Source organism: Trachurus trachurus, assembly GCF_905171665.1.
Source record: "Trachurus trachurus genome assembly, chromosome: 1".
NCBI lineage: Eukaryota > Metazoa > Chordata > Actinopteri > Carangiformes > Carangidae > Trachurus > Trachurus trachurus.
Window position 1 is genome coordinate 32,292,104 of NC_139891.1, and position 25,862 is coordinate 32,317,965.

At 43.6% G+C, this 25,862-nt stretch overlaps 1 protein-coding gene across 1 annotated transcript in view; it reads right to left on the minus strand.

Annotated features, from left to right (window-relative positions):
- Window positions 1–5,517: 5,517 nt before the first annotated feature.
- Window positions 5,518–25,862, minus strand: part of cacna1ab (calcium channel, voltage-dependent, P/Q type, alpha 1A subunit, b) — a gene marked incomplete at both ends in the record, with an annotated part of 208,654 nt that continues 188,309 nt past the window's right edge. The window contains 8 exons of the mRNA XM_083969756.1: window positions 5,518–6,246; window positions 6,884–7,137; window positions 10,120–10,324; window positions 14,377–14,412; window positions 15,023–15,040; window positions 18,532–18,645; window positions 21,203–21,338; window positions 22,287–22,411. Of these exons, the coding sequence (XP_083825882.1) occupies window positions 5,518–6,246; window positions 6,884–7,137; window positions 10,120–10,324; window positions 14,377–14,412; window positions 15,023–15,040; window positions 18,532–18,645; window positions 21,203–21,338; window positions 22,287–22,411 (1,617 nt within the window). The remainder of the gene's footprint in view (window positions 6,247–6,883; window positions 7,138–10,119; window positions 10,325–14,376; window positions 14,413–15,022; window positions 15,041–18,531; window positions 18,646–21,202; window positions 21,339–22,286; window positions 22,412–25,862) is intronic.

Sequence of the window (25,862 nt, forward strand, 5' to 3'; positions counted from 1 at the left end):
GTGTTTTTTTTGTCGACACGTCGCCTCAACACTGACCCACTGACACAATTTCACAGCCAACTGAGTGGATGGGTTGGTGTGTAAGGTGTTGGTTTGTTTGTTTCCTTCCTGCGTGAAGACATGATGATCGGTCAGAGAGTGAGAGAAGCTGGAGGTGAAGAAGACACAGGAAGCAGATGACTGAGCGAAAAACCTTGCGACCCCCCTCCCCATCCCCATCCCGTTTGAAAAAAAAAGAAAAAAAAAAGAAGCGAAACAACAACAACAGCAACAACGCAAAAAACAACAAAAAACAGAAACAAAGGTCAAATAATGTTCACTTGTTTTGTTTTTTGTTTTTTTGTTTTTTTTTCTCCAAAGAATGGGATTTGTTCCTCGGAAAAGTATACACACACACACGCACGCGCGCACACACACAACATGCTTTCACACAAGGGCAGTGTTGTGTGTCAGCCATTTTGGATCCGCTGTTACAATTCTGGACAAGCGAGTGGTGGTGGTTTCGTGTCGTGGAGCCAAAATGGAGGAAAGAGAAGAGGATGGTTGTGTTTCTCCTGCCTGTCTGTCGGAGAGCGGTGGTGCATCGGCAGGTTGTTAAAGGGACAACGAGGAGTTTTGGAAAAGCAAAGTGTTTCCACACTACATTTATGAGCCTCAGCGCACCGTGAAATTCTTTGACCGGTGCAAGACAGACTCATGTTTTCATTCATCAAGAATTAAAGTCAGAGGTTCGAAGACGATCACATACCGTCGTAGTTCCGACCATAAAAGGCGAGTCGGCGGAGTTATTCTCATGACTCGCCACGAAACCGTAAGTAAAGAAACGCTGGTCGGCTCGAGCAGCATTTCCGCCACCACTAATAATAACAAAATAACGATAGAGACAAAACGATATATTTATCGAAAATGGGCCCATTAACAAGTGTGGGTAGCGTAGAATCATCCACATTAACGTGATACTTTTTTATAACCAAATAGAAACTCCTCGTTGTCCCTTTAATGAAGGAAGGTGGTGAAAGAGAGGGAAGGGAAAGAAGAAGGGGGGAGTGTCAACGTAACAACGTCTGACGCCATGCCAGGTAAAACCATACCTTAACTTTAATCCGAGGCCTGACTCTTCGTAGCTACCTAACGTCTAGAGGGACCTGAGAAGAAGTAAGCAAAACTGCTTCGCGCCTCTGTAAACCTCTCACTACACAGCGCCTGAAACTGGACCCGGGATGGACACAAAATGGCGTTCCCAACATGTGCCTTTGTATTGGGGATGGGTGAAGCCAAGAGGGGCTGAATCATCAGGGTTGATCTCTTTTGTGTCTCTTTGAACAGGAGTTTTAAACCACATTTAGAAATTAGGGGGTTTAATAAGTGATTACGCCCCCCCCCCACCACCATGGCTAAGTTCACCCCCCCCCCCCACCCCCCTAAAACCCCCTCCACCCCGGGTGTCTAATGTGGGAGCCCGGCTCTTAAGGCGTAGTGTGGTCGATGTCATCTACTACAGAGGATGAGGAAGGGGTGGGGGGGGGGGGGGGGGGCGGTGGTGGTGACAAATGTGACTCTGATACAGAAGGCACTGTGGCTCTGTAGGGGGGATGTTTCCTTTTTCTTTTCTTTTTTTTTTAAAGAAGGGCAGAGGGGTTTCAGGTTTTTGCGCCCCAAAAGACCATCGACAAAAAAATACCAAAACAAAACAAAAATCCCCCCTCCTATCCTCCGTCGTCGTCGTTATCTCTACGCTCATGCTCAACGATACTATACGAGGCCTTTCAGGAGAGGAAGATGGAGAGGGAGGAAGAGGAAGAGGAGGAGGTGGGTTGGGGGGGGTAATTTGTGGGATGTCAAGTGACAGTGTGCAAACAAAAAAAAGAAAAAGAAAAGTGGTGTCGATCTTTCACATTTTTCCCCAGATCCACAAGCTCCAGTTTCATTAATCCCTTTTTTAAATATTATTATTATCATTATTATAACCTTGTTTTTTTTTACAGTACCACAGCGTTTGCAGTTCACTCCTCCGAAATAATACGATGAGGATGAAGCTGTAATAATGAGGTCTGCATAGAGTCAAAAACATGTGAACTGGGGAGGGAAAGGGAGGGGGGGTTTCTGTTTTCTGGCTTCTGCAACTGCGACGAAAAACAGTTTTTATCAAGAGTAGCTTAGATCGCCGACCGTGTCATGAGCATGAACAGTGTGCAAAATAAATCAATAAATAAATATCTGAAATATCTCTTATTATATACTCTGTCTGTTATCTATTAACTACATCTACGGTATTATATCTAGATTTATCTGTAGGTTATCTTCTATATTTATCTATGTTTTTAATCTTCATCTTGTCCTATAGAGTTATTGAATAGTCAATAGTTTGTTTGTCCCTCGTAACAATAAAGGATGAAAGTATTTTTTAAATTCCTAAGTGTTTCTTGTTTCTGTCCTGTGATGCCTTCAGTGTCCTCTGTGTCTGACAAAGCTGAAAGAACAGACGTTTTGAAGGAAATGGACAGAAGAAAAGAAAAGAAAAGAAAAGAAAAGGAAAGTGAGGACGGAGAGGTTGGTTGATACTGAAGTGGGTTTTGGCAGAGGAGGTTTTGTTTTCGTTCAGCTTTGCTACAACCTCACATGATTGGATTGATTGATCGGTGGTGATTTGGTGAGTGTTCTCTGGTTATCCAGACCTGAGAGAGAGAAAGGGGGGTAGGAGGGGGGGGTCGGAGGTGGGAGAGAGAGATTGGCAGGGTGGGGTGGGGTGGGGTATTGAGGGGGTGGCGGGATCAGCATTGGCACAGACAGGCAAGACGGGTGTGGACGAACCGAACCGGACAAACAAACGGACAGTTATGGTGTGTCCCAGCCAGGCTGTCCTGTGTGGTCAGAGGGTGCATAATGTTTGCTGATAACTCCCCCCTTTGGCCCAAAAAGAAAAAAGAAAAATAAACGAAAAACAACACCACCAAATACTCACTCACACCCTACAACACTGTATGCCGTCAATACTGTGTCGACCTGAACAGAGGGAAACGATTGAGATTTTTGAACTCTTTTTTTCGTTTTTGGCTGCAAAATTACGTTCTCAATAAACTCAAAACAAACCCCCGACCCCTCAAGCTCTGGATGTGAATTCTTGATCTTTGGGTTGGTAGAACACTGACCCCCCCAACCCCCAATCATTCATTGCAACCCCACCACCCCGAACCCTTGGCCTCTATACCTCCACCTCCACCTCCAACATTTCTGAAGAGAGAGTGTGTGTATCTTAAGAGGTTTGCGTTACAACACGCAATGCTGCAAAGTGAGTGTTTCCCCCAAGCCGTCATCGCTGCCGAAACGTTGCAGAAAAGGCATCAGGAACCCGGTAAACGTCATTTTAACGGAGGGAGGGGGAGTACAGTAAGTAAGGGGGGGGGGGGGGGATCATCAAAAAACATAAAGGATGTAAACAGGATGGACATAGCATAGCCTACTTGAACTCCAAAGAACATGACAACAAATCTACAGCAACAGTTCTATCAATCAATCAGTCAATCAATCATCATCATCATCATCATCAGTAACATCATCATCATCATTGTCATCGTCATTTTGCATTGACATTGATATCGTTATTCATAAGACTATCATCATTAACAATAATAAATCAAGTGTGGTTAAGAGGTCCGCTCCTCTCCTGCTCTTTCTCCCTCTTGTTTTCTTGAGGACGACGAGGAAACCCGTCGTTTTTTTGTTTTTTTTGTTTTTTGTCCGTTTTTTTTTCTCCAAAAACAGGTCGTAGCCTATAGAAACGCCCCAGAAAAACAGCGTCGTCGTCGGCTGTCCAAAAAACTGAGACAAAACAAATTAGCCGCCGACGGTTTGACGGACGAAAGCCCCGTTTTCATGTTTGTTTTTTTTTCAAAAAACGGGGGGAAAAAAGGAAAAAACGTCTGAGATGTAAGAGAGAGAGAGAGAGAGAGTCTGAGAGAAGAGAACTTCTTTTTTTTTTGTAAACCTAAATGCAAAGTTTTTTCCTATAAAGCCCCCCTAGGTCCCACCCACGCCAGTTTAGATTTCCTTTCTCTAGTATGTATTTAATCAATCATGCAGGTTTTCCATCAAATTTTGGACTCCGAAAAAGATCAAAGGAGGAGGCTGAGCGAATGCAACAGAAGAACCAAGCTCCAATGTCCGAAGAAGAACAAGAAGGAGAAGTAAATCGATAGAAGAAATACTGAAGAAATTAGTCTTTTTCCCCATCCCTCCTTTCCACTCCTCCGCCCCCCGATCGACCGTGTGATGTCATTTCCTCTCGGGTCGTCCGTCGCCATCGCCGTCGCGCTGAGATGAGTAAACCCGGAGGGGGAGGGGGAGGAGGAGGAGGAGGAGGAAGGGGCTGGGCTTCGCCAAAAGTGTCCGACTCCCTTCTCTAGTGACCCCGAGCTCGCCCCCCGCCCCTCGTAGCGCACTCGAAAAAGGAAGCGAGCCCACCCCCCCCCCCCCCTCCCCAGCCTTCACTACCACCGCCGCAGCCGCCGCCGCCAGACAGGAAGTGATGTCACACCAGTTCCGTCAGCATTAAGTGAGTCTTTAACAGTAAACAGAGATGATAAAACTCATCGAATATCAGCCAGCGCTGTGATTGGCTGGTTTTTGCAGTATAGGCGGAGCTTCCTGGTTCTGTCCCTTGGAAAAAGGAAAAAGGTTAAAGATAAGAAGTGGTTGTTCTCCCTTTTTTTCTTTTCATTGTTTGTCATGTAAAGTTTCATTTTTGTTCTTCATTGTTCAAGTTTGATTTTTCTGGAGGCATAGCTTGGCATGTAAGGGGGGTTTAGAGGAGGAGGAGGGGGGAAAGGGGGAGGGGAGGGGAGGAGAGGGGGGTCCTGGCTTTTTGTTTATCATTTATTTTTCTTTAAACATCGCATCTGTCGCGGAGCAGAGTCAAAAGCGGGTGGCCTCTGCGCTCCGGCTCATTTTTCTCAGGCTTTTTACTTTAGCGGACTGGCCGGCGACATGGTTGCACGCATCGGATGAAAACTAACCAATCACGCGTCAGTCTGGGAGAAGTGCTTTTTTTTTTTTGGGCCTCGTAAACTGCGGTGGGTCGTGGCCGATTTTCACAGCGGCATGCTCCTTCCATCGTTCCCTCGTGCTCCCACCGCGCCTCTCTCTTCCTCTCCTGCAGCCTGGCCTTCCCGGACAAGCAGAGAATTCTGGGAAGTGTAGTTCTGAGACTGAGAGAGAGGCAGAGGCAACCTGAGCCCTACGTTAGCTTAGCTGTCTCTCTTTTTTTTCGTTTTATCCGTGTGCTGCTCTGTCACTCATTCGAGTCTTTACACCAAATGTGTAAAAGGCTACTGCAGCACCACCACCCCCTCCCCTCTGCCCCTTCCTCTCATTTAGAGTCCGCGGGGTGAGGGTAGAGGGTATCGAGGCCATTTCCACCACCGCTGCTTTTATCAAAAGTCTACGTATCCAAGGCCAGAGCACCGGAGGCTGCTGTTCTTCTTCTCCTCTCCTGCCTTTATCCCTCGCTCCGTGTGGTCGCTAGCACCAGTCGTCTTCGTCCGTCTCGCTATAAGGTTCATGCAGGCCCTTACGGGGCCCTCTGGCATGGGGGGGGCGGTGGTGCGGGTGTGGGGGCACCCCGGGCGGTCCCCGTCGATGCGGCGAAGGCGAGGACGAGCGGTAGCCGTTGGGGACCCTACGTGGATGCGGGTGAGGGGGCGGAGGGGGCCCGTGGCGGGCAGTCCTAGGTGAGCGTGGGTGCGGGTGAGGGTTCCCCCCATGTGGATGCGGGTTGCCATGGGAGAGGCTTTGCTCGTAGGCGGGGGGCTCGTGGTGCCGCTCGTACTCGTAATCGTGCTCGTAGAAGGGCCCGTCCCCCTCCAGGCTGTCGCCCGGCGGGGGTCCGCTCCAGCGGCCTCGGTGAGGCGACCTAGGCGAGCCGTGGAGGGGCGAGCGCGGGGACTGGTGCCTGGGGGAGCGCGGCGAACCGTGCCGGGACGAGGAGCCCCCGTGGTGGGGGGAGCCCTGGCGTGACGGGGGCCGGTGGTGGTAGCCTCTGTCGTGATCTGGCGGGGAGAAGTGTCGGGGGGAGGGCGAGCGCAGGCGGCCGGGCCCCGGGGGGCCGTAGCTGGGCTTGCGGACGGCGGGGGAGTAGGTGACATGCGGACGGGGGACAGCGGGGGTCTGGGGCAGCTGGCGACGACCTCTCCGTGGAGTGCTGGTCCCCGAGGTGGAGGGGACCGGGCTGCCGCTCACCGAACTACTGCCCTACAGCAAAATGTAAACAAGGAAAATCAAAACGCACCACAACAACAACAACAACAGAGACCAGCATAGAGCAGAGTGGTGGTGAGCAGAGATAGATAGATAGATAGATAGATAGATAGATAGATAGATAGATAGATAGATAGATACCATTGAAAATCATTCAAAAACGCAGTGATGAGGCAAAAAATTGACACCAAGAAGCCACATGTCACATTGAAGAAAAATGGACAGAGAGAGAAACAGTGACAAAGAAAAAAGCATAACACAACAAAAAAGAGAGATTGATATCCATAAGTAAGTGTATGCGAAATAACCACGCGTGAACTGTCACTGGATAACACTACGTAATAACAGCTGTTTTTCGGTGGCAACGCACAAAAAAAACAGCCGCATTGGGATCAAAACATTTAAAATCCAAAAGACAAACACAGATCGATTGAGTTTCATCGGTACAGTATGATGTTCAGTACCATCATCAGCGCTGAAGGATCTGTGATGGTACAGGACATCATCATCAGTAAAGAGCTTTAGATCTTCTACAAAATGTTAAACTTAAGAAAGAAGAAAGAGGAAAAACCGAGCGGTATTAGACAGTATTATGGCCCTTGGTTTTCATCTTGGTGCCTTTGGAGCCCACCTGTCTGTGACCTCGTCCGTCCGGCCCCTCGCTGGGCGACCGGGACCACTGGCGGTCTTGGGGGTGCCTGGGAGGGTAGTCGTGACGGTCGGGGCCGTAACGCTCTTTGTCCATGGAGCTGTGGTGGTGGTGATGGTGATGATGGTGACGACGGTCCTTGGTCCGGCCGCGGTCCCGCTCGTGCTCTTTAGGTGGGAGGTCGCCCGACTGAGTGGTGGTGCTGAGGTCTGTGCCCAGCCCTAACAAGGAGATGTCTCAGTTTACATTTGTCAGAGCAAAGACACTCATTGCAACCGTCAAAGATGATACCCGATACAAGATTACAGCATCAACCGAAAGTTATTGTGGTGGATAAAAGATTCAAGCTTCAACTTCAGCTTCAAAGCAAACAAGACTCACAGGACTGTGGATGGTCCTACCAACTTTCACTTTTGCTCAAATCAGTCACAAAAGGCTCATTCCAACCACAGGAACTTTCCACTGGAACCTTTTTGAGGAACTCTGTGCATTTTGACCACAGGAACCAGGGTTTAAATCTAGCTCCATGGTAACTGATCTTTCCACAAAAGAAAAGTCCCTGTACCAAGGGTTGTACTTTCCAAAAGTTCGGTAACCTTTGGCGGGTGTCGAGTACTTGCTGCATTTTATTTAATCCTCCAAGTTTAAAAGGCCACAGCTGCCTTTAAAGTTGTTTTGTTTTGATTACAGAATGATTTTTCATTGTAGATCAAGATGGAGTCCAAAAAGAAAACATACAGCAGATGGTACAATGAAGGCCTTGCTGAAGCCGATATCTAGCTTGAAATGGAAATCTGCGACCTGCAACAAAAAGGTCTGCTCCAAATATCAATGGGAGAAGTCCAGGAAGAAGTTAAAGGACTGCAAAGAAAATGAAGAACTGCAACAACCCAGTGTGGTTTGGGTTGTTGTTGTCCATACGTCATTGGACTGATTTGCATAATCTTTCCGGCTGTGGTGGAAACGTGGCCAACAATAGACCACAGGAACCTTTCAGTTCCAGGTACTTTATGGTCAAAATGTTGTACGATGATGTAATACACTAATTAGCATATTCATAAGGTCACTGCATCTTATTAGCATTCAGCATAGTGTCAGCTGGTTTCAGCATTTTTTCTGTCTGCCTCTTTTCTAGTCTCTCCATTCATATACAAGGAGTACCGGCAACTCCCTTCTACAAAAAGACGATTTAGGGTTTCGTACCAGATTCGTCTGAATATCTCTTTTTAAGGGGGTTTCGAAAAGAAGAATAAAAATGTAAAGTTGTGGATCTGCTCGGATGACACAAGAGTAGTTAAATGTAGAACAAGTAGAAGTAAGTTAAAACCCCATCTTCACTCCTGAGGCTGGAAGCAGAGCGGAGGACCCTCCATCAGATTAGAGGACTCTCCAATTATGAAGGGGATTTAGAGCTGAACTGTGCCAGCCTTGTTGGATTAGTTTTACAGCTGAAGCATGCAATTTGCACTCACAAATGAGTGATGAAGTGAGTTATCTGCTAGCAAGATGTTCTTTTCAAGGACTTCTTTGTGCCAAATCTTGACTTGCATGAAATTTAGTGAATATGACAAGAAGTCTCCTCTCTTACCTTGATGAATGGACAGATTACTTTTGATTACCTCAAAGAGCTTGTTGAAGCTCTAAGGCAGTGGGACTGTGATCATGTTAAAGACACTACACTGTTTTATTATCGCTACATGTCTAAGGTCAGCAATGTCAAACTCAAATAACTGTATATAAGAATGGATGTAGCCCCTGGCTAAGTCTTTGGCTAATCAAAAAAGGTTAACGAGGTGGAGAACAGAAGAATTATGGAAAAACTGACCAACACACAGTTGTCATGAGGAAGGGAATTGGTCACATACTGTATGTTTTTTTGTATCAGGCTGTAAACATGTTTGTTTCTGCTGTAATGTTTGACATTAAGGAGTCTATGGGATTGACTCACTTTTGGAGGCAGCATCTAGTGGCCATTAGAGGAACTGCAGTTTTCTGCAGCTTCATTTCCCGGTGCTTAGCATTTGGTTGAACTTCAGTATTTCCATAATTTCGTACACTCACACTAACATCTATTACAAGTCTACACTTTGTTCTCTCAGTGATTTAGGAGAGTATTGATTTCAATGACTTTAGAGAACTTTTTACGTGGTTGCTGGAGATTTTGTGAAACTGGCATTTCTGATGGCAGTTTGCCCCCCCGTCCCGCCCCCCCCATCCCCTCAGGTAGAAGGACACAGCTGAAGTTCAGCTTTTTTCCAGAGGCTATGACATTGACAAGCTCAATGTCTCATTATTTGAACCCTCTGCTCCTCTTCTGATGCTGCTGTGGACTTTATCTTGTCTTTCATTCACGTGTTTTTACTGTCACTTTATTGTGCTGGGACCTGGGTAACACATTTCTTTCTGTACATGTGAAAGCATGACAATCAAGAATGACAAAACAGGAACTTGAACCCACTGACAAGGAAAAGCATTTCCTCTGGCTCAAGGACTTAAAGCAGAAGTGAGTGATATATTTGTGTTAATATAAGTCTTAAATAGTTATATCTTCCGACAGCAATCACTTACATAGAGTGTTTGGACTGAAACACGGGTCTGTCAGTCACTCTGCTCTGCTCTGAGCCGAAGAGAAAACATTTATCGTATCCTACAGTTTTTATCCAATGAGGAGAGAGAACGGCATGCAGGGCTGTGTGTGCAGCCAAGGAACGCCGTGAATGTGGTGACGTAGCGACGAGGACTGTTATGGTGCGTTCAAGGAAACTCGTATTTTTCCGACCGTGAAGTGGTACCAGTTCGATCTGGTACGAGTTCACCGGTCGGAAGTTACGAGTGGCCGTTATAGTGACTTTCACCGGTAAAACAGGTCGGAAAAACACGAGTGGGTTGCCTGGAACGCTACAAAGTAGTAAGTTGTGACTTGAAGCTGTAATTTACGATTTCAAAAGCCTGCCTGGAACGCAGCATTAGCGAAAACGACCGGATCACTCACTTCTGCTTTAAGTAATATACGGTTTTCTTGCTAATTTTAGCATTAGCAAGTGCTCAGTTAAAGTTGTGAATTGTCCCTAAAGTGACACCACCAATCTATGCAGGAGTGAGCCTACACCAATAGAGGGGGCCTGCTCTCAGATTGAGAGTCATAACTTGAACATGTGCAGATGCTGCCGGTCCTGTCGTCAGGTATCTGGCGTGGACGGCGGCTCTGAGCGGCTCACCCGTGTCTGCATCGGTGTATCTGGTCAGAGATCGCTGCGAGGTGCGGTGACTCCTTTCCCTGTGCCGGCGTCCTCCTCCACCGTGCCTCCCCTCCTCGGACACCACCCTCTCCAAAGAGTAGTCGTCCAGCCTCACGCCTCGGCCCGTGCGCCCGTGGACCAGGCTGGAGGTGGAGCGACGCATCGGACTGGTGTCGGTGATGGTCTGTGAAGGACGGAGGAGAAGGAAATACAGACAAGAAGGGAGAACATAAAGTAGGAAAAGGAGAAAATGAGATAAAAAAAAATAGTGGGGGAGGGAAAGAAAGACAGAAGAGGACGTAAGTGAGATTCAATGCAACCTTTATGAACATACACTTTGTTGACTTTTGCTGAGCGAATGACTCTCCCACAGAGATTTTTGCCCATTGGATGACCAATATCTAACTGACCAATATCTAACTTCAACAACAGGACCTGATCACTCCTGGTTTTGGTGGGTGGTGGTTAACCACACTTGGACAATTCAGATTTCCACAAGTTAAAAAATAAAACCAGGAAGACTTTCTGTCACCTATCTGATCTGACAGTAATCGACCCCTTGACCCCCCCACCCCAAAGCGCCTGAGATCCTATGATGACTTCTTCTTGGCTATTTTTGACAAGCACATGCTTCTCCACCAAAAACATGGAGGGTATGAAACGGACAGAGATATAAACAGGGAACTGACAGGGAGAGAAGAAAAAAGGGGCAGAGAGACAGAGCAAGCATGAAGGAGGGCTGTATAGAAGACCAGCATGCCTCACATGCACAAGGCCGAGGAGCCCCATACTGGACACTTTAGCCAACGGCTGCCATGTTTCATCTGGATCAAACTCAGGCTGGGAGTTGGACCATCATCAGATCAGTTCTGGGTTTAATTAACCTCATTGTCCATCTTTTTTTCTTCTTATTTCGCAACAATAGCACAAGAAGGGAAACATCTGACTTGTTTTTTTTCATGTGTTGACCATTTACGTCTCACACATGTTTCCCAACACAGGGCTTGATGTAAATCAAACAAGGCAGCCATGTGGATAAAAAACTAACCTCAGAGCCTGGTCAAAATGATCTGTGACAACCCAACAGGAAAATCCTACAGAACTGATTTAAAAATATTAATAATAATTCAAACTAAACATCATTAGTGATATATTGGAGATATTCACTGTAGAAACAACATGATATAATGTGGAGACAAGGTAAAAACAGTTAAAGTTATTCCTGTTCTGTGTATTCTACATCTATATTTGACCTTGTGTGTGTATCCATGTGTGTGTACTGTATATGAATAGAAAACTAATCAAAGTGCACTTTCTTCAGCATTATTAATTATTCAGCCTATTTGTTTGTACTGTAAATTACAATTTATAAAGGAACTGACTCAATTTAAAGGTAAATGTTTCCTTTAAAGCTCCATACAGTATAAAGGTAGATGTTTGTGTTAAAGCTCCATACAGTATAAAGATATAAAGTGTATCATGTGGGACTTGTGTTGTGTTGTGTTGTGTGATTTTCCTGCTGGGTTTGTATCAGACTCCTCTGACCAGGACTCGAACTCTCGACACTCTGAACTCCCACCCCTTACCCAGAAATATTCACATCGCCCTGACGACCAAGCACACGTCAAGTCTGCAAGCAGCACGACATGGGAGGAGGAGTCACCGTCCTGAGAGGAGCGGCACTACACACACACACACACACACACCACAAACACACACACAGTGTACAGTCTTGTGTGTACACTCTCTGAGCAGCCCGACACAAGCCATGCACGCCCCCCGTGGGCAGCTACACATGTAGGGACACACACTTACACACACACACTCGGAAAGGATGTGTATTTTTCACATTTTCTGTGTGTCTATTCTGGGATGACACATGTTTGTTTCTTTTCTATAAAAATATCAAGAATATTATTTCATATTATTTGCACCGAGGACATGTTTTATATTCAGGCTTCACACTTATGAGGAACTCAGTGTTGAGATGTTTTCAGTCTGTTGTGTGGCTCTGATGGGAAATATTAGTCTGTTCTTTAACACATAGACTTGATTAAATTGTTTATTATGAATCTCGCTTAGTTGTCGCCTCACTTAGATCTAAACCTTTACACAAGAAATTCAACTTAAAGTGCAAAAATAGACACTTCATACAGGTTTAATGATAAAATGAGGTAGTTATGATATCTGAGTGTTAATATTTGCAGAAACAGCGGCACTAAGAGCATTAATGTGGCATTAATGCCTCTTAATTGAATCTTATCTGTCTGTATCTCGCTATCAATTTATACATATACAGTATGTTTCTAAAATGCTTCACTGATATGTAGGCCTAATGTCTTTCCTTTTAATATCTACATTTATTTCATTTTTTTTCTTTACTGGTTTTATTATCTTCAAAATATCACCTGCCTTTTTGCATTATACAATACTGATACTATATTTGCACAAAACAATGATAATGAATTGTGCAGGAGCAGTTGGAAGCCAAAAGAAGGCTTATACAGACACCTCCCTTTACTTAAATAAACAACAATGGATTAAATGATAATACAGAAATTGATTAATAAGCCATGTACATACGAAATGAAACACACAGATTTACAGATCCAAAAAAAGTTGATAATGTTTAATATTTTATGTTTTCGTATTGCTTCTAACAAAGTGCAACACAAATAAAGTTTGATTGATCGCTCAATTGTTAAAACTGCCCTTTAGATTAACACTTAGTCATTTCTAAAACATCAGTCGCTCCACTGAAAAGCTACAAACGCTGACGTCATCCAGCTGAAGACACACAGGAGAGATGAAGATGACACAGCCTCCATGCACTCGTCGACTCTCCGCCCATCCATCACCACTCCTCCACCTCTCAGGCTCCTCCATGACTGCGTTTGGCCAAAGCAACAAACACCCACAACCCCCTCCTCCCCCCTCCCCCTCCCCTCGGTGTGTGAATACACCACCTCCACCTCCTCTCCATCACATCATGACATCATCACAGCGAGACTCAGCTCCGTCTCGTCATGCACGACCGATCATAACATGATAATAACATGACCATAACATGATAATAACATGATCATAACATGATAATAACATGACCATAACATGATAATAACATGATCATAACATGACCATAACATGCCGGCACGCTGCCACCGCCCCGACCCCCTGCACAGGCCAACAGTCGCACATCAGGCCAGTCCATGCGTTTCTCAAACACTGTTGACCCAGTCTGCAGCGATGCAACGGACTACAACACACACAGAGGTAACGCAGACTCACACACTCTCACACACTCGCATACACTGCGAACAAGCACAAGTCCAGGGAAAGTCGTCACAGAAAACAAACAATGGGGGAAGCAGAGAGACTGCAACACGAGCAGAGAGAGAGAAAGAGGGAGGGAGGGAGAGAGGGAGAGGTGATCAAACTGGATCTGACCAGTGACAGTTTGGCTGCAGTTGATTTAACACACTTGCAGTACCAGGTGGGCGGAGCTTAGGCTGCTGCATCAGCACCGTGCAGGTGGTGTCTGCAGCAGAGCAGTGAATTAGGCTGATTTTGTGTGACTGTGATGAAAAAAACACAACGCAAACTATAAAGACTGCTTGCTGAAAAACTGCCCCTGAAGGCAACGTGCATCAGCGGTTTTGCATGAATTTACCTCTAAAGCAACTCTGTCTGGTAACGTTCTGTTATTATCTCATAGCGTGGTGAATGTGCAGGTCACAACTTGTCCACCAGAGCGTTTTGGAGTTGTTGGATTGTGTATTTGATGAGTTTGATGAGGGAAACCAAGAAATCCCATGAGCCTCCGTAGTGTAGCTCTGAGCAGCTCGTGGCTCTGCTCCGCCGTTCTAAAAATAGCTTGCACCGACAATTAAAGGTAACGAACCTACTGCTATGACTATAGGGATTATGGCAATGGGCCAATTTTCCAAAATGTTGAACTATCCCTTTAAAATAAAGTTTGATATAATGAAAATCCTGCAGGTAACAAATCAACCAATCAGGGAGCAGAGTGGGTGAACGCAACCAACAAACTACAAGCTGCTGCAGATCCAGATTGAAAAGGGAAAGATAGATAGATAGATAGATAGATAGATAGATAGATAGATAGATAGATAGATAGATAGATAGATAGATAGATAGATAGATAGATAGATAGATAGATAGATAGATAGATAGATAGATAGATAGATAGAAAGAGAGAGAGAGAGGTGTACATACACTGAGGTTATTTCCTCGCGGCCTGTGTCTCCTCCGCTGCAGAGCAGGCAAACACAGAGATGATACGTAGAGCAGAGCAGTGTAGCACACACGCATACACACATACACGCACACACACACAGAGCATAGGCCCGACGTAGCGTAGCCGCCGGGGGGGATCGAGGGAGAACAGAGAGCAGAGGCAGCAGAAAGAGACAGACGTGAATAAATGGACGGAAAGAAGAAGAAACAATGAAAGATAAGAGGATGAGAGGAGGAGAGGAGGAGGAGGATAATGGGATTATTGGGAGGAGATAAATGTGTTTCAGGCGGGAAAAGAGAGGAAATAGAGGGAGAGGGGAGGAGACAGATGGAAGATACAGTATATGTATGAAAAGGGAGAGAGGAAAAGAAGGGATGAAAAGGAGGGAAATTATCGTGAGGAGAAAGAGAAAGAAAGAGAAAGAGAGAGAGAGAGAACCCAGTTAATTTTCAAAGAAGACCAGAGCACACACACATATAAGAGCGAGGAGGGTGTGCCAGCGAGCGAGAGAGGACAGGGGACAATGTAAGATGCATGTGCGCACACACACACACACACACACACTCAAACACACACATACAGACTCACACTGACACTCAAACACACTCAAACACACACACTTACCGAAACAGCATGAACTCTCTGTAAGGCAGAGCAGTGTTAGAGGACAATAAGTAACAGTGTACTGACACACACATATATTCTGTATACACAATATAACACACATTCACACTCACACACACACACACACACACAGATAAAAGACATGGCTGCCTTCCTTCATGTCCAGTTACGTCCTAATTAAATTAAAACACGTCTAATTATCTCAACACCAGGACTAATGACCAGCACAGACACTACACGCAGGTCAGGGAGCGCTCGTTTTAATGAAGGGGCAGCGCCTAATGGGGGCGGAGCTTAGTTATGAATAAATGTTCTGTTTTTTTATTTATTTTGTAAACGATAAAAAAGCATTTATATGTTTTTTTTCTTCCATTTTTCCTCATTGAACTGAAGAATGATCGATATCTGAGGTGAAGGTAAATATTTCAAAATAAAAGCCCTCTTTGATAGTTATGAATTTTTGTCTCATCGCTCTTAATGTTTAAATAAAAAGCCTAAAAGCTGCTTTAAGAAAATATGTTAATTATCAACAGCACTTTAGCAAACTGACTGATGAATTTCAGAATAAATGGGATTTGATCATGTACAGTAGTAGAATATAAACTTACTTGTTATAAGGGTGAATAATAAGTGAACATGTGGGGACCTCTGCTGGTCATTTACTGGGACCACACACACTGTGCTTCCACTTATGAATTAATTAGATGGGTAATTAAATTACACTACTGAAGTCATTAATTCATCACTGACTTTTAATTTGAAAATATTCTCCATGTCTTAATGCAAAACAATAAAGTAAGAGATGTTTATCAACTTGGATGATGTTACATTTTATATTGTTCTATCATCTGGGCTTTTATTTTGAAATATGTAGCTCCAAATTTGTCTAAAATTCAGCAAGAAAATACAAATTCTGATTTAATGATCTTGTTTTTCAGATTCACTCTATATAAAAACATACAAAAAAAACTTTACTTTACTCCTCACTGTTGTGAGTGTTTGGAGAGTTATGTTGTATATTCTATATTTAAAATGAAACGGTATATAAGTCCACAGCTTTTAGGATAAGTTAATATAAACTATCAAATGATTAGACGCCGCTCTGTGCATATTTTACACTTTATCCACACCTCCTCCTCCTCCTCCTCCTCCTCCTCCTCCTCCTCCTCCTCCTACTGCTGCTCATACAGAAACACTTCACTGAGTTACCAACACACCAGAGTGAGAGCAACATGACTACAGATGCAGTGAGGATGGACGTTGTGTGAAGAGTGTAACTGCAGCCAGAGGCTTCGTGCTAAAGTTTCCTCCTCCGTCCAAGAAAACATTTTCACATTTCATTGTGGAAAAAGTGAAAAGATCGATTGATGGGGACACACAGGGAGCTGATGGGAAACATGTGGGTTTTTTTTTATCCTGCAGCAGGAAACACTGAATGAAAAGTCAGACTATTAAACCAAGTTCACATCTGGCTTTAAAATGCTACAATCTCATGTAAAAATACACATGTTGTAGCTTTTAGAAGAACTGACTGATGTGTTGTCAGTCATTCATCCTTTCTTCAAACTCTTCCACTGTTACAAACTTTTTTTAAAGAAGAAATAATAATTAAAAAAAATATATACATTTTTTTTTTAACCAATTACTATTCTTTTTAAAATTATGAATAATAACACCACACCCAATCTTCAACAACTGTATTCTATACTTTCACTTTCTCAAATATAAATCGAGTTCAAATAAAATGGAGCATAAGAAAATATCTGAGGTGGTGCATCTTGTGAGTGCATGATGTGATCGCAGAGTCGCCAGAAATTTGTGATGTCAAAATGGTGATGTCACGAGCCAAAAAGGTTGGGAACCACTGCATTAGCTCCTTCATTTGCCTCAGAGACAATAGATCTGACCATAACAGCCAAATGTGAACATCTGTCACATCTGGAGAGAGGATTTCAGAGCGAGTCTTTTACATTTCAACATGTCTCTGGTGTCACGTCCAGATCTGTAGCTAACTAAAGTTCATAAACAGAAAATGTAGGCTTCGATTTAAACACCTCACATCACACACTGACTCTCTCTCTCTCACACACCTACACACACACACACACGCATAAAAAAACGCACACACACACAGCTTTGTTAAGTGTCAAATTCAGCTGTAAAGTAGTGATCACACATTTCTTCGATGACAAGCTACAGTTGATGATGTAGGCTACGTTTCACTTTTAAATGAGATTTGTTCAGTTTTGCTTCCACGTGCTTGTGTTTGTATCCAAATGTTGCAGAAACACTAATGAAAGAAATAAAAAATGAAACAATAATAGTAATAATTTTTGTTTTTTTTGTCTGATTTTCATTATCAGTGGTGACGAGTGACAGGAACTCTGGCCACAGTTTACACAGGACAGACACACCAAGGATTCATGGAAATGGAGGGAGGGAGGAAGGGGGAGTAAGAGAGGGTGGAGGGTGGGAATTATTCTATATTATATAGATTTTATAGATATGTATATATTTAAAAATATATATACATATCTAGGACACTGATCCAGCTGACACACACACACACTGCACGCTCAGTGGAGGAGCAGCAGTGGCGCGTAGGCATCTGGAGGAGTGTGAGGGTGAGAGTGACGGGGGTGAGGGTGGAAGAGAGGGGGAGGAGGAGGGGGAGTCAGACAGAGGGAAGTGATTTTTTAAATAAAAGTCTCTCTGTATCCTTTGTTGCATCCTGAACCGTGTTCCCCCGTTCAGAAATTAAACATCTGTCAGTAACTAGAAATATATGAGTCATCACAGAGTTCAATAAAGACTATAAAATGTTAAATAAGCAGAATATATATAATAAAATATGAATAAAAGGTAACACTTTATAATAAGTACACACCATAAAGCATTAGTTAAGCATTAGTAAATACTGAATTCTTCATTTATAACGCATGAATACTCATTAGTATGTAGTTTATAAACACAGTTAGTGCTTATCAATGATGAGTAAAACATTTTTAACTGTGTTTATGAGCTACATACTAATGATCAATTCAGTATTTATAAATGCTTAACGAATGCTTAATAGTGTGTACTCATTATAAAGTTTTACCAAATAAAAATATAGACTTGATAAGTAGGCTACCTATATATTACACAAGTCTAAGCAATCATTAATGTTAATGGCTTCTTGTGTACACACTTCTTTTGTTTTGTGTTTCAGTGCAGTATTAGATAGAGAAAACATAAAGAATAAAGAATAAAAACAAAGCAAATCCAAACTAATCGATTGAAAGTTAACAATAGAAATCAATCAATATCTCTATGAACAGTGAACACACCATATCTGTACCGACAGTATTTGGGGGCGTTTGGTTCGGATGCAAACAGAGACTTTATTCCGTTCACTTCTACTGTCCTCACTCTCTAACGAGTAAAACGATGGACAATGACAGTGATGGTGGTGAAGGTGAAGGTGATGATGGTGATGGTGATGGTGATGGTGGGATGAAGGTGCTCACTTGGTTGTCTGCCGAGAGGCGGGGCATGGAGAGGGTCCGCCCATGCCCTTCCATTGGGTGATAGGGCTCAGTGTCGGAGTACCCGTCCCGCCCCATCTCCCTCATCTCTACCGTCTGTAAAACACAACCAGAGGGGGGGCGTGACCACTGTCTGTCTGACTGTCTGTCTGTCTGCTGAGGGGGGAGGGGGGCGTCGACTTATTATAGGAGGGGGAGGGGCTAACTGAGGTGGGAGGGGCAAGATAGAAACTCAATGGAAGTTTAGCAAAAAAAGGGATTTCAGATTTCTGTATCTTTAAGCAGTCCCTCCAGAAAAACGCGATTATGCGATAATGCGATAATGCGTAATTTAATGCATAATCAGCTAAAGGCAAGGCAATTTTATTTATATAGCCCGTTTTTACAAACAGTTTGTCTCAAAGGGCTTTACATGGCATCATAACAACATCCTCTGTCCTTAGACCCTCTCACATCGACTGAGGAAAAACTCCATGGAAAACCCTTTTAACAGGGAAAAATTGGAGAAACCTCAGGGTGAGCAACAGAGGAGGGATCCCTCACCCAGGATGGTTAAGTGCGCATATTTAGCAAGGGGAAGGGGGCGCATGTTTTCACGCCGCACTTTTGCTGCAAAAATCACAGTTTTTCGCACATTTTTGTTGCAGAAAAGTCACATATATCTTCACAGAAAGTTAAATAATGTTGCAGTTTTCTTTACACAGGGGGGAGCAGCCATTTTTATCCTGAAGTGACTTAAAGCAGATATCAGCTTCGCGGCCGTTTCGGCTAATGCTGCGTTCAAGGCAGGCTTTTGAAACCGTAAGTTACAGCTTCAAGTCACAACTACGACTTGGTAGCGTTCCAGGTAACCCGTAGCTCGTGTTTTTACCATCCTGTTGTCTGTGAAAGTTCCCTATAACGGCCACTCGTAACTTCCGACCCGTGAACTCGTACCAGATCGAACTGGTATGACTTCACAGGAAGGAAAAACACAAAGTACGAGTTTCTTTGAACGCACCATGAGTTAGCAGCCCCCGCCCTTGTCAGGCATCAATTGGTCCTCGTGCTACGTCACCACATTCACGCGCATCCCTTGGCTGCACACACAGCCCTTCATGCCGTTCTCTCTCCTCATTGGATAACACTTGTATCCCACAAGCAAAATTTTCTCCTCGGGTTACAGCAGAGCAGAGTGACGGAGAGACTCGTGTTTAGGCTGAAATACTTCATGTAAGTGATTGCTGACGGAAAATAGGACTATTTAGGACTTATATTAACAAAAACATTCCACTGATATCTGCTTTAATTATGTGACAGGAAACGTTACTGCCTCCCATTGAGAAGATTTAGAAAATCTTTTTTTTTGACTCTGGGAAGTTTTTGTAAGTTTGAGTCATGTTAATCAAGTTTTGAAAACAAGATGAGCACTTTAATATTCCCAGGCACTTTCCGTGATGTCGTCTGTTGCGCATCATAGGACGTCATTATAAATGACTCATGTGGATTTTATAGCTTTTATGTGAGATTTTTTAATGTGGGTTTTTACGTTGGTCTTTGTATGTCCAACTGTTTGGAGCCCAAACTGATGACAATTTTCTGTCCTTGTGATAGACAATAAAGCTTTTTGAATTGAATTGAAATTGAAATTGACTCATTTTACATGAAGGTAGAAGCCCAGTGAGGACAGGATGTTCCTTCTTTGTCATCAAATTGCCAGTTCCCACAATTTTATTAATTAATACATAAATATCTCCGTTTTTTTATGTAAACCCGCTGCATAATCAAGGTGATTGATTGATGATCTTTGCCCCGAAACAATCACAAAGCATTTTTCTGGAAGGACAGTTTAAGAACTTATAGCCTGATATATGGATGAGATTGAGGCACAAACTAAAACTTTCTGAACCAAAATCATCCAACACTGGGGTTAGGAGAGATCTCAAACTGCAACTACATCTCTGTACATCATCTACAGGACTGGATAAAGAGAGGGAGAGAGATGAGGAAGCTCTGGGGCAGAGTGGACATCCCAACAGACAAGCGAAAGTAAGAGGCAGTGGAGGAGGAAAAGGTGAACATCATAAAACCAACATCTACCAACTCTATAAGCCACAGACTCAAGAGGAGGTGGAAGAGTGAACGAAAGGGAAAGAAAATAATAATAATAATCATCAAAATAATAATAATAATAAGGAGCAGGAACAAGTGAGATTGAGAGAAAACAGGAGATGAGAAAGTAAGAAGGATGAAGAAACGGTGAAAATAAAGAACAGGCAGCACCAGAGTCTTGAACATCCAGCTCTTCGAGATGACGAGACTCACTGACCGGAGGAGGCGCTGGCGTGTGATTGGTTGGTTGGTTGGATTCAGAGACAGGAAACTGGATTTACAAATTAAGAGTCCGGACGATCCTCTGAGAAACTTACAGAAATAAAATACTTACCTGGATAACCTTTAACTTTCTGTAGAAGAGTCCAGCTGCACACCTTTAAATCCTGATTCCTCATACATAAGATCAATAACACTGTATAAATCAAGAGTGTGATGTTTCAGAGGCAGCGAGCGCAAAGACAGAGGCCGGCGCTGGCTTTAGTTGGTGCGTTACCATGGTTGTGGTGGTGGCGATATGTGTGTGTGTGTTTGCATGTGTGTTTGTGTGTATTCACCATACCTGGGGGTTGTGCCGGTTGTCGTGGAGATCGTCGGGGTAGGGTCTGTCGGGGCTCCAGTTCCCCGTCTTTTGGAACATTTCCTGGGCTTTGGCCGTCACCCACGACTGGCTCTCAGTCATGCCACCCTCAGGAGGTCTGGCACCGCACACACACACACAAAACACACACATTAACACACACATAAACACACGCATACATACAAAGGTCAGGCGATTTTAAATCAGAGCCGTCCGTGAGGAAATAAATAACACGAGTGAATCGACAGTTAGATGATGTTTTTGACTGTTCAGTTGCACATAAAACTTAAAATATCACTTATTTTCTCATGTAGTTACTTTTCCACATCCAGTTTACTGACGTACAGATTATTACTACTGCAACAGAGACAGTTCAGCCCTGAGAAAAAGACATTTAGGTATTTCCTGTTTGTATGTGTAACCGATGCTTTTGGAAATGGACGACAGAAAAACACAGAACAGGAGAAAAGACAAAGAACAGCAAAGTATCTGAGAGCTGGAGCCAAAGGAAGCAAGTGAATGCATCATAGAGATGCATAACAAGTGTCTATTCTTATATTGAATATGAGGGTTGGAATCATTGTGAATTTGATATTCAAGATCCAACATCTTTCTTTATTTATCCTTCGGATTTTACTTTGGTTGTTTATTTTTACTTTTATTAGTTTTCTCCTATATATCCATTTATCAGACTTTGTCATTATTCTTTGAATATAAACTATATAATTTATGTTGGTGTATACTTGAAAAAAGTTTATAAAAATACACAGCGATCAGGAATATTTCGGAAGAAAGTATACAAAAAAAGAAAGAAAGAAACATCCGACATCATGTTCACTTTGTTCTCAGATATTCTCATACTCTCTGCAACTGGACAATCTGTGCCCCCCCAAAAAATATTTATGTGGATTTTCAAAATAAAACCAGACTTAACACTTACTGTAGAAAAAGAATTCAATTTATATATTTTATAATATAAAAAAAAACATACACACAGATCATATACTGCACATTAAACATCCAGATTAACTACAAATATATAGAGTATGTGTGTAGGTCTACTCACATGCTGTTGATGTTGTCGGGCTGGGTGCTGGGGAGGCCGTTGACGCCCTGCTGCCCCCCCTGTCCGTCGGTGCCCCCTCCCTCAGAGGGCGGCTCCATGCGCTGAAACATTAATGGCGTTCGGTTCTGTGTGAGATACACGACATGGCCTGCAGGCTGGTATCAGGCACACTCAGGGGGGGCAGACACAGGACACAAACACACAGGATGCACTCGCAGCATGCACCCACACGGGGGCGCCATCGGCAAGCACATGGCTGTGGGTCTCCAAGGTAAAGCAGCCTGGCAGACGACAGATCTGGGATCTGCTCACCGGCCGCTTGAACCAGAGCAGAACTTAAAGGAGACATATTCTGCCGCCTTTTCCACAAATTAAAATAGTTCCTAGGTGTCCTAAAGACATACTATCTGTGACATGTTTTGGTCAAAATACCCCAAGGATCAAACATTGCAGCTCTTTTCTTACTCTAAAAACAGCCCTGTTCAGAACGGCTGGTTTCAGCGCCTGTCCCTTTAAATGCAAATGAGCCACTGCTTGCCCCGCCCCTTCTACGGTGGGATTATGCAAATTCTACAACTAGTGACATCATTGTACGACAATTGAGGGACCAGTTCGTAAAACCACATGGATTTTAACCTAGGGAGCCTGAAAATTACAGATTTTTTAAATCAATTATCACATTTTGGGGGTCGGAAGGCAAGACAAACACCCAAATATATGTTAAAGCAGATATCAGTGGAATGTTTTTGTTAATATAAGTCCTAAATAGTCCTATTTTCCGTCAGCAATCACTTACATGAAGTGTTTCAGCCTAAACACGAGTCTCTCCGTCACTCTGCTCTGCTGTAACCCGAGGAGAAAATTTTCCTTGTGGGATACAAGTGTTATCCAATGAGGAGAGAGAACGGCATGAAGGGCTGTGTGTGCAGCCAAGGGATGCGCGTGAATGTGGTGACGTAGCACGAGGACCAATTGATGCCTGACAAGGGCGGGGGCTGCTAACTCATGGTGCGTTCAAAGAAACTCGTACTTTGTGTTTTTCCTTCCTGTGAAGTCATACCAGTTCGATCTGGTACGAGTTCACGGGTCGGAAGTTACGAGTGGCCGTTATAGGGAACTTTCACAGACAACAGGATGGTAAAAACACGAGCTACGGGTTACCTGGAACGCTACCAAGTCGTAGTTGTGACTTGAAGCTGTAACTTACGGTTTCAAAAGCCTGCCTTGAACGCAGCATTAGCCGAAACGGCCGTGAAGCTGATATCTGCTTTAAAGAGCCTTCAGAAAGTGATATTTCCATAATATGTCCCCTTTAAGATGTTTTAATATTGTTGTTTTCTTATGTAGCTTATGGTTTTAATATGTTGATGCATAATTATTTATTTGACACTGGCACTTTGCACTTTATATGTGTGCATTTATTGACACTTTGCACTATGTTGTTGTTTTTTATACCTCTTAAAAAAGTTATTTGCTGCTATAGGAGACTGCCGAACGAAATTTCACTGTATGTTTTATGCAATGACAATAAACTTAACTTGATATCATGTGGATTGATTGATTGGTTCAAGGTCGGCGGGGGGCAAACTGATCTCAGATCTGTGTCAGGGGGGAAACTTCTACCTTTGGCATTTGAGGTAAAATTGCTCTTAAATCACAGGTGTTGGACCAGATCAATGAAACACATCAGAAAAAAAGATGTTTCACTCAAAAAGAAACCATCTGAGGAGGTTTTTGAGTAAAGCATCTTTTTTTCTTTTTCTTTTGGTGTGGAGGAAGTAAACTACACATCTGATCCTGAACCAGTTGTGTTAAAAAGCAACTTCTGCTTCCATCAGACAGGACAACAATTAAGGACAGAGGCCGGGAACAGGGACAGGGGGGGATCCTGGGTAATGGAGTCCTCTCAGGAGCGGCCGGTTTCCATGACTACAGCAGCAGCAGCTTGTGTCATGTCGCTGGAAGCTGAGCGGGGCCGTGCTGCAGATGGATCAGAGCCTGTTCAGAAACAAGATGCAGGTCCAAACCTCCTCAGACACGAGACCAGAGGCTCGGAGCGGCTGCACTGTGCAGGAAGAACAACCAGCTTCACTTCAGCAGGAGGAGGAGGAGGAGGAGGAGGAGGAGGGAGTGGAGGCTTCACAGCTGCTTCCAACATCTGGATTAACAGTGTGTTATATGTGTAACTCCATCCATTTATTACACAGCGACAGACTGAGTGCGTCTCAATTCAGGGGCGACGTGACCAAGACGTCATATTTCAAAGCATCCAGGCTCCTTTGCAGCCCATTAAAGGGACAACGAGGAGTTTCTATTTGGTTATAAAAAAGTCTCACGTTAATGTGGATGAATCTACGCTACCCACACTTGTTAATGGGCCCATTTTCGATAAATATATCATTTTGTCTCTATCCTTATTTTGTTATTTTAATTAGTGGCGGAAACGCTGGGTGAGCCAACCAGCATTTCCTTACTTTCGGTTTTGCGGACGCTGCCCGGCGGGTCATGAGAATAACGCCGCCGAATCGCCGTTTATGGTCGGAACTACAATGGTATGTGATCGTCTTCGAACCTCCGACTTTCATTGTTGATGAATGAAAATATTCTTGGCAAGACAAACGTCTTGTGCCGGTCCAACATTGTGGGATAGATTTGAACATTTAAACCCCATCTTGTTTTCAAGGGGGTCCTCAAACGCAACACAAACATTAAACAACAGCAAAGAAGATTGGGTAACCCTTCAATTTACAGGCCGCTAATCACGTGATAATGTCAAGAAATAGCCAATTTCATAGTAATGTCATGTTTTTCATAAAGGCAAAAGATTACACATGCTTTTCATGCTTTGACTTTTTTGGGAAAGGCCAGAATTTTCTCAGTTTCTCCACCAAGTCCTTGCAATAGACCGTCATTTCTAGGCTATTTCTAGACATTATGACACAATTACTTGCTATTTCTTGGTTATTTCTTGACATTAACATGTAATTAATGTTTGTGTTGCGTTTGAGGACCCCCTTGAAAACGAGATGGGGTTTAAATGTTCAAATCTATCCCACAACGTATCTCAATCCTCTTTCGAAGGTGTGTTTTTTCTTTCTTCGTATGGTTTGTAAATGTGACGGTCCAGTCTGTGTTGGATTTAAAAAAATTTCCAGCAGGTGACCAGCTGGATGCAGCTGCAGCTGTTCCTACAGTTGCTAGGTAACGGTAGCTGGGTTTTTTGGCGGTATAGGTCTGGAGATGCATTACTCCTCCTCCTCCGTAGACTAACACACCGTCTCATTTACATTGTCCTCCGTTGACCTCGTAGGACGTGAAGCCCCCCTGAACTGAGACACAGCTATTTTATGATGATTATTTTGGTTAATGATTTCTAAACGCTCTAAGTGATAAAACATCTGGAAGCAGAAACGGACGACTCCAGATGTGGGTCAGTTTTGTTTTGGCTGTATGTGAGAACCACTGCTCTGACTGGGCCGAAGCTTTAAAGCCAGCGGTGGCCAGATGTTCTATTGTTCTATTTAAAAAAATATATTATTATTGTACTGGTATGAATGTGTGCGACATCATCAGTTC